This window comes from Silurus meridionalis, chromosome 17 (assembly GCF_014805685.1).
Source record: "Silurus meridionalis isolate SWU-2019-XX chromosome 17, ASM1480568v1, whole genome shotgun sequence".
In the NCBI taxonomy this organism is placed as follows: Eukaryota; Metazoa; Chordata; class Actinopteri; order Siluriformes; family Siluridae; genus Silurus; species Silurus meridionalis.
Genome location: NC_060900.1, coordinates 25,186,384 through 25,196,165, shown reverse-complemented (window position 1 = coordinate 25,196,165; position 9,782 = coordinate 25,186,384). Strand labels below are relative to the sequence as shown.

Here is a 9,782-nt window from a genome sequence, read left to right as displayed (position 1 = left end):
TTTCCTTTTATTCCAGAATACTGAATCTAAAACGAGAAGATTTAATGCATCCCTCATGTTCATCACTCCAGACCTCCATCACCTGCTCAAGGTGATATCTAACCTGCCATGGAGACACAATTCCGCTCTTTATTTTCTAATTACTGCAAATAATTAATTACCAAGTGTGGGATTATTTTAAGACTCTACTTGGTTTCTATTAAAATTAATAATATATTTTTTTAAAGCACGTTCAGTTATTAGTAATTATGAAAATATTAGATCACAAATTTGTAAAAACTAAAATGAAATGATAATTATAATAATAATAATAATAATAATAATAATAATACATAAATAATAATATTTATAATAATAAATAAATAGCATTATAATGATGTTGCTGCAGACCAACATGTGCGCGTTTCTGATATAAATTTGTTCACAAAGGGAACAACAATATAACGAATCCAAACACCTTTAAAATTCACAACATTTATTTTCTTGTCATTACAACCAAATGACCTATAAACATGACGTGTGTTTTATCTGCTTTTTCTTCTTTTACAACATCGCGACATTCTCTTCACAGATTATCTTCAATGTAATAATAAGGGGGGGAAAATCTATGCACAGTCAGACAGGAGGAGAGGTAATGCGAGATACATCAACGCCACAATAATAATAATAAAAAAATTAAAAAAAAAGAATATAAAAAAAAAAAAAAAACAGTTATAATTGACACTGATATTCCGCTGTTCGGGCAGAAACCCCGCTGTCTCTGGCAATGTGCTTTTAAAAAAAAACAAAAAAACAAAAAGAAAAAGTAAACCTGAGTCGATATTTTCGGTCTCTACTATTAAACAGTGCTTCAATTTTTTTTTTCACAAAACTCACAAAAAATATTAATATAAACCATAACAATGGCGATAGGAATCTGTTCACGCGCCGACAGGAAAATCCACTGTTTACAATGAGATCAAATGATCTGAACGCATTTCCTGTTTGCAAAACATCTGGAGTGGAGATCAAAGGTCAAAGGTTAACCTCGGACTGCCTATTCTTTCTTTGTTTTGCAAATGTTCATATCTGCCTGCACATTTTTATTTATTTATATATATATTGTACATATTTACAGTTCATAAATATCACGGCATTAATTACGTTTTTGTTTTTGTTGTTTGCTCTCAAAAATTTCCGCAGAGAAAAAAGAGAGAATGTTTTAAACCTCACAAAAAAAAAAAAAATTCAGATCCTACCTTGGCAAAATGGCGGATTTTTAAAAACTGCTCTTTTTGGTTTCACACGTCGTTTGTTCTGGAAAGAAAAATGATCAGAAACTAAAAATTAAAAAGTTCTCCTTCTTGTCTTTTTTTTTTTTTTTACCGGAGGAAGTCCGAGCACGAGTTGGGTGCGATCGTTTCCGGTGAGAGGTTCAAGTGGTTGGAGGACGGTGGTGTGAACATGGCGAGGATCTGCGCCTGAGCCGCGGGTAACTGCGCGCTGTAGGGCGCAGAGGGCGGAGAGCTCGACGCGCCGATGATGTTGTCTATGGAGAAAGACGGGCGGCGCGACGTGTTCGTGTCCGTTTTGTGAGGCGGCGCGAGTGCGGGAGGGAGCTGAGGGTAGAAGGGCTTCCTTAGATCTGCTCCCAGGAGAGAGGGCGGCACGGTGTGCGGAGACGAAGAGAAGATGGAAGAGGGCACGCCGGGAAGGGGGCATGGCGCACCCTGGAAAGGGAAAGTCCCACTCGGGTGGTGGTGATGGTGATGGTGGTACGCGTGGAAGTTCTGCAGCGCCAAGCCGTACCCTCCAGCGCCCCCGGCACCGGGGCCGTAGCAGCCGTAGGGGCCGTATCCGAATCCGGGCAGGAATCCTCCCGCGTCTCGGAGAACCACGTCGCTGTTCTGGTGTCTCTTGAAACGCTTCCGCCTGCGCAGAAAGCTGCCGTTGTCAAACATGTCGGCTGACTCCGGATCCAGGGTCCAGTAGTTGCCCTTGCCCGGGTTCCCGGGTTCGCGTGGGATCTTGATGAAGCAGTCGTTGAGCGACAGGTTGTGCCTGATGGAGTTCTGCCATGCTGGGAACTTCTCGCGGTAGTACGGGAACCTGTTGCTGATGAACTCGCAGATCTCGCTGAGCGTCAGCCGCTTCTTCGGGCTCTGCAGGATGGCCATCGTGATCAGCGCGATGTACGAATACGGCGGCTTCACCAGCGCGTTTTTCGCCGGCTTGTCCCCGTTCAGCGCGTCGGCGCCGGAACCGGATTCGCCCCGCGCCACGACGCGGTCGTCATCGGGGCCCTCGGAGCCGCTCGCGGTGCCCTCGCCGACCTCGTGGGACGACAGAGGGTCGTCAGAGTCGTGGTCCGCGTGAAAGACGTGAGGGTGGCGCAGGTATTTCCCGACATCTCTCACGCCGTCGCCACCGACCACGTCGATGTCCACGTCGTCGGATAACGCCGGGCTCTCCGACACGTCCGTCCCCAGAGTCATGCTGGAGGACTCGCGCTGTCCTCCTCCTCCTCCTCCTCCTCCTCCTCTTCGTGCTCTCACTCCTTCCACGTCCAGGTCTCGTATACGGTGTTCCGTGAGCCGCACTGCTCAGGTCAGTGATCAGTCCGGACCGGACCGCTGCCGCTTTCTGACTTCATTGTTGTTTTTGTTTGAAGGGGATTTGGTGTGTTTTAAATGACGCACGGAGGCACCGCGGTGCGCCCCGCACAAGCTCCGGACTCTAGTACCCCCTCCTCCTGCCTCCCAAAACTATTTATCCCGACGCTCACGTGACCGACGTGTCAGTAACCAAAGTTTAGCAGAGAGCATTGAATAAGGGAGGAGGCAGAGGTGTGTGTGTGTGTGTGTGTGTGTGTGTGTGTGTGTGTGTGTGTGTGTGTGTGTGTGTTTGACTTTGACTTCAGCGACTTACCAAAAGTTGTTTTGCTCACAATAATATGATTTTTTTTGTATTCGATATAAAACCAATCAAATTATTTGTAAAACAATAAAAATAGTTTGTAGAGAAAATGTATAGAAAATAGTTTCTTAATTTTTAGCCTATAAATTATTAGTAATGTTTAATGCATGATTAAAAATGTAAATGTTTAAATGTTTATGATTAAATGAAGCGCTGTTTAGTGGTCAGGGGGCTGCAGTGCATCTCCGACATTCAACAATTATAAGATTTCACCAAAAAAATACAACAAAAAACACTAATTTATGAGAATCGCTCGTGCGGGATTGTGGTTTTAGGGTTATTGCGATTTTGTATAATCTTTAGAAACGTTTTTTAAAACACATTACACATAAAACCTCAAAATAAAACCTGATCTGATTATAACCCAAATTATATATCTGTATATCTGACTGATTAACACACACCCTGAACACACATCATTTCAGTTACTTCAATAAAGCTGCAATAAAGCTCATTCGTTGTTTATCTGATTTAAAGTCACCACATATTAATGTCAACTATTTGTAAATGTAAACTATTAGTATAAATACAAATCTAATAAATCCGATGCGTCTAATTATTTATTCAATATTTCAATCTATTTCTGACCCCTAACGAGCCGCGTGCAACCAAAACAGATCCCCGTTTAGGGGGTTATGAAGGTTAATTGTTTTATTTATAATCTAGAAATCTCAAATATATTTTATTTGCCTTTAATAATAATAAAAATCTAGGCATGTTATAATAATAATAATAAAAATAATAATAATAATAACAACAACAATAATAATAATAATAATAAATTAATTTTCGCTCGTTATAAATTCTACAGTTGGATCTACATAATTTTCCAGAAAATAAATACTACTCATATCAATTCTATTGTTTCTACAGTCAATTCTAGAAACGCAATAGTTTTCAAGTCGCTCATACGAAAACCTTTTTCTCTGCGCTTTCCTACAAACACACACACACACACACACACACACACAGAGAGAGAGAGCACAGCTGGATTGATCATCCTGCTTCAGATTGTCACATGACCAATAAAAGCGCTATGAATAATCAATCCTGACTGGTGCGGGGAAAAATATCTTCATTTCATCAATGTTTTGTTGATAACTGCACTAAACACATTTCTTTTCTTGCAAAGAAAAATTTAAGAAAAAAGAAACAGTCAAAAAGGAAAGTTAAAAGAATATTCTCCTAAATGTTTTTCTGTCCAGGTCTGTGATTTCAGGTAAAAGAGCTTAAAACATTATTTTACTATGGAAGAAGGATTTTTTAAATATAAATATTACAATATACAAAAAATACAAATAAAAAATGGCAAATAAACAAATATAGGACAGATGCAACTCTTTAAACTTGCAGCTTATACATATCTCTAAAGGTCGATTTTGTGTTGCCAGATTTTGTTAAACCCCTCACAATTAGTGTACTTTATTTTAGACACCATATATTATAATAGCATCAGATCAGGCACATCTGTGGTGCTTTTCTTGTTTAGTTTTTTTCATCTTATAAATCTCCGAGTATTTTTTAATTTTGTTATTTTTTCTATTTAACACGAATCCATTAGTAAAATGTGTTTAGTGAAATTGCGATATGTTTCTTGAAAACGCCAGATCTTTTCATTAAAACCTCAAAAATTGGCCTCAATGGCAGAATGAATCCTTTTGAATCCTTTTCGTTTTAAAACCATAATCCATTTATTCATCTAATCAGATCTCATTCATTTGTTTCTGCTTGATGTTTCTGATTCCGACCAGGAGGAAACTGTTACACTATAAATCCTAATGAATTTTCTCACCCATGAAGGCTACATTTGTTAACACGGTGATTACAGCGCCACCCAGCGGCCAAGCACAATTTATTGCGTTTTTTTTTTTAAATTATCGGTACAAATGTATTATTTTGTAGAGAACTCTTTATTCAAACCAACCAATACAATCTTTAAAAAAAATGAAGAAAGAAGTTATCCATCAGGCCAAGCCACCTTCTTCTATTTGCTGTATGATCCAGTTCTGATGCTCACGCATTTCTGGGGGGCTTTGGGTACAGGGGTCAGTCTAGACACTCTGACTACTTTGCAATCCATGATAGACTTTGTGTTCTGATTTCATTTAATGATAGTCAACTTTTTAAGCAATACAGGAGATATTCTGTGAGAGCAAACCATATGAAAGTCTTCACTCCTTACATGCATCAACTATGACCCTGTTTCTTCATTTTCCTAACTTGGACCAGTTTATAGGTATGAATCAATGCATACAAACATCACAAGACCTGTTGTTTTGGAGATGCTATAACTTAGACATCACAATGTGGCCACTCTCAAAGTCTTTCAGATCCTGTTTCAGACACACCAACTTTGAGAAGAGACTGTTCTTGCTGACTTGCTGCCCAATACTGTAAATCCCATCTGCTGATCGGTGCGTGTTGCTTTATTCCAGACAGACAGACAGACAGACAGACAGACAGACAGACAGACATTTGATTATGATGGAACAAATAGTTTGAACAGAAGCGGTGCCTAAACTGACCTTAGTCTTGACTACCATCTAGTGGACACTTTATAGAATGCACACCAAGTGTGAACAACTGAGAGAACATTTGGGACACAGTTTCAGTGTTTTGACTTCCAATCAGTAAAAGTGACTACATATTAGAATGGTCTTGGTAATGATGTTTTAGTTTTCTTTCACTAAAACATAAGTCAAAACAGTGAAACTGTGTCCCAAATGAGCAAACATGCAAAAATCACGATACTCCAAAACCAAACAGGATATAAAGCTTTTTTTTAAATTCATGTGTAAATATTTAGCAATGTATTTATTTAATATTTGACCAAAAAGAAATTCTAAAAACATTTAATGCTGGCATGGACCAGGTACAGCGGGTCCTGGGAACCTCGCTGTATGTTAGTGTTTCCTGTTCTAACAGACCTGATAGTAAGTTTAATCAGCAGAATCAGGGTTTCTCCTAGACCAGAATAGGGAACTTTGTCTAGAATGGATGGAATATGCAGTAAAGTCACAAATGATTCTTTCCTTAAGCCAATCATATGGTGTCTGTGGTTCTCTTTTTCACTTTTTTTTCCTGCTCAGATTGAAATATATAAACAGATTTTTTCACCACTTCTTAGTAAAGCAAAATTATACAGTGTATATAGTAATATATAGTGATATATATATATATATATATACACACACACACACACACACACACACACACCAATTTTCCAATGCAATGTACAATAATACAATTTCTAAAAGGTTGGGACAGTATGCAAAATGTAAAACCATATTCTGTTTACAATTTTCTTTTTTTTCCTCTTTTTTTTAACATATCAATTGTTTAAACCGAGAATATATACCATTTTAAGAAAAAAATAAGGTCATTTTGAATTTTCTGTCGTGAACGTGGTCCCATATGCGTCTGATACAGAATTCTAGCTGCTCAGCAGTTCTGGGTGTCCTTTGTTGTATTTTATGTTTCATGCAAAATGTTTTGTTTTATTAACACTTACCGTTTCCAGACTTTTGTTGCCCCATTTCAACTTTTTTTTTGTTGCAGCCATTAAATTTAAAATGACCTTTTTTTCTTTCCTTGAAACGGTACATTTCCTCACTTTAAACATTTGATGTTTTCTATTTCCTATTGCGAATCAAATGCGGGTTTATGAGAGTTGAAATCATTGTATTCTGTTTTTATTTATATTTTACACAACTTGTTTGGAATAGGGTTTGTATAATTATAAAATATTATTAGAATATTTCAGACAAAATGATTTAATAGTAAACTGTTGAATGCAGGCTTTACACTTTCTGATTGAAAAAGGAAAATGTCGGCTGGACGGTAGACAATGAACAAAAGGATCACAGCAAAGGGATTACAGTATTTGCTTTTTAGTTATCATTGAAATAAAGTTGACAACACAACTGGGTTACATCATGAAGGAATTTTTTTTAATCCAAATAACATCAGTGAGGTCATTAATGTACCAGGTGGTGGTAGAAATAGTCCCCCAATTCAGCCAATTTAGCCGGTGTTGGTAGTTCAACAAAAAAAAAAAATTAAAAAATTAAAAATAATGCAATATATTTAAGGTACAGAAAGATTATTAATACAACATTTATCAGTAAGTCAGTATTTAAATAATCTTTATGCCTTTGATTATATTAATTTTGACTTAAGAAGTGTACTACTTTTCCTCCTTCCTCACACTACAACACTCCAGAGCAAAAAATAGCCGAACACCAAAATAGCAACATATCCAGCTTTTAATGTTTTTAACAACAAATACTTGGTCAGAAAATGAGCACGAATAAAACAAATGCATTTCTGAGACGTTTGGAAGAATTCAGAACGTTTGATTTGGAGTCATTGAGCAGAATTGTGATGAAGCACGGGTTGAGTCGCATGCTAATGCTTCAGGAGATGTCCTCGAAGATCTCGAAGATCTATATAAAGCTTGATTCTAATTTTAAAAGTTTTTTACTAAAGAAGAATAATCAGATCTTATTTTTCAATTAGACAACGATCCTGTCCACACCACAAAGACCACTGGGAAGCTTGGAGAAGATTTTTCTTTTTGGTCAAACAAATGAAATCTCATAATAAACTACTTTATTTATTTGTTTTATTCCTGATTATTTTTGGCAAAAGATTTCAGATTTTACGACCATTAAAAGCTATATATACATATTGGCAGTTTGGGCTTTTGTTCTACTACTGTTTCTATAGTACTACTGCTACTTGATGATGAAGAAACAGGAGATTCTGGAAAGAAATCTCCATGAATACAGCAGAAAAAAAGGCTTTACAAAAAAACTGTTATTACTTATTATTTACATTTTATGCTTAAAAATAAAAAAGGAAACCAATATGTTAACTACAATCAGTGTTCCATGTTACTGGACCAAACATGTCATGAGTTTTGCAGGCTACAAGCCAAAATACGCTAGTGCTCAAGTGTAGATTTTTTAAAAATAAAAAACAATAAAAAAATTTAAAAAATTAGGTATCCAGTGTATAAATATTAATAAAATATTTGAGACTGGTTGCAAGACCTGTTTATGATGTGGTTTATCTAAAAGAAATAGTTTTAGTTTTAAAATCTGTGAATTTTATGATATGAGTTTCTTCTGTCAGACAGAAATGACAAAAATGATCAAACTGATAATAACATAAGAGAACAATGTCAAAGCTGAATATTCTCCAGAAAAATAAGCTTACTACAGATACTGTATCTTTCCTTGTTGATGGTGTGGTACCTTTCGTGTGTATCTTTTACCTACTCATGTTAGATACGTGTTCTCTGAAAACATTTAGGTACCATAATCAGGCAAAAGGTAAATTATCAAGGTACAAATGGTTCTCCTGAGTAACACCTCAGTGACAAATAGGGTCATTTTATATGTAGCGTTCAAGCCCAGATGAGAAGTTTGTTTGTCGCACATAGGAATTGTTGTACAAGTTCAGATTGGTTCCTGCGAGTCCCAGAAGCTGCTCAGCGTGCTCGGGGCATGAGCTGAGGTGCGACCCTCTGCCCCCGGTGCCGTAGCCCCCCAGAGAGAAAGCAGGCGGCGTGGAAGATGACAGGTGAGGAGGAGAGGCTGAGGATGAGGATGCCATGGAGACAACAGAGCTGTTGTTTCTGCTCAGCATGTTTGTGTGGTTAAGAGTCTGGAAGCTGGTGGGGTCAGTGGAGGGTAACACCGAGCAGCTGGAGGTCAGATCTCCGATACCAAGCCCAACGTGAAGCTCTGATCCAGGGCAGCCGGGCACAATGGGCTGCTGACTGATGATGTTGTCGATGCTGAACATCCGGCCTTGTCCTTGGAGGTGCGCGTGAGCGACCCCCGCCGACGTCTGGTAAGGGTGCAGCACGGCCCCGTGGGGGGAGCCGGGTAACGGGGAGCCGCTGTAGCCCGAGGACACAGCCGGGTACAGGGTGTTGGGATAGGCCTGGCGCGCCGCGGGGCTCGGGGAGAAGGCGAACGCGCCGGCGCTCTGAGCGTATGCCGGGTACGTGCTGAAGTCCGAGCGTTTGAAGCGCTTCCTCCGACGCAGGAAGCTGCCGTTGTCGAACATGTCCTCAGCGGCGGGGTCAAGCGTCCAATAGTTGCCCTTCCCGGGTCTCCCGGGCTCCCGCGGGATCTTCACGAAGCAGTCGTTGAGCGTCAGGTTGTGCCGGATGGAGTTCTGCCACTTGCGCGAGTTCTCGCGGTAGAACGGGAAGCGCTCGGTGATGAAGCGGTAAATGCCGCCCAGCGTGAGCTTCCTCTCGGGCGAGTTGGCGATGGCCATCGCGATGAGCGCGATGTAGCTGTACGGAGGTTTCCCTCGCTGCACCGGCCTCTTCCTCCGCCGGCCGCCAACTGATTGACCCACCGACACCACTTCCTCCAGCTCGGGACCGGGGCTGCCTTCACGCGGTTCCGGTTTCACAGGAGCACCGTCCTTAGCTCCTGACTGATGATGGTAATGATGATGATGGAGCTGCTGATGATGATGATGATGGATCGATGACGGTGAGTCCAAGCTCACCTGCGGGGACACAGCTGCCGCCCCCGCCGGACTAGTGGGCTGCGACTCCGCCGGTGACATGCTGCAGGAGAAGTAGGAGAAATTGGCAAGATTCATAAAAGAAAAGTTGTGTTTAATGATGCAATCTTTTTACTCTCTCCAGTTCTCTCTCCCTCTCTCTCTCTCCCTCTCTCTATCAGCGTGGGTTTCGTGTTTTGTTCCGCCAGGTGTGTGACTTTATAAGGTGGACCGAGTGACGTCAGAAAATGTCCAGCTCGCGAGCTACTCCTCTGTCCATTGGACATGTGATGGGG

At 40.2% G+C, this 9,782-nt stretch overlaps 2 protein-coding genes across 3 annotated transcripts in view; both read right to left on the bottom strand.

Moving 5' to 3' along the window:
* The window catches only part of foxd2 (forkhead box D2), a 6,251-nt gene extending 1,646 nt beyond the window's left edge, over window positions 1–4,605 (bottom strand). The window contains exon 1 of one of the 2 annotated variants that reach the window (XR_006928229.1): window positions 1,239–4,605. Coding sequence is in view for 1 of the 2 variants with exons in the window: in XM_046870273.1 (XP_046726229.1) it covers window positions 1,362–2,474 (1,113 nt within the window). In the remaining variant the exon portion in view is untranslated. Of the gene's footprint in view, window positions 1–458 lie in introns of those variants that run through there. The other variant, XM_046870273.1, reaches the window with a different exon arrangement.
* A 3,532-nt stretch (window positions 4,606–8,137) lies between these two features.
* Window positions 8,138–9,782, bottom strand: foxe3 (forkhead box E3). The gene has a single exon (XM_046871840.1). It carries the CDS (start codon window positions 9,583–9,585, stop codon window positions 8,353–8,355), a length of 1,233 nt encoding a protein of 410 aa, XP_046727796.1. The 5' UTR covers window positions 9,586–9,782; the 3' UTR covers window positions 8,138–8,352.

Excerpts from the sequence above, each read along its gene's own strand:
- foxe3 (XM_046871840.1), bottom strand. The coding sequence starts at position 9,585 with ATGAATCTTGCCAATTTCTCCTACTTCTCCTGCAGCATGTCACCGGCG.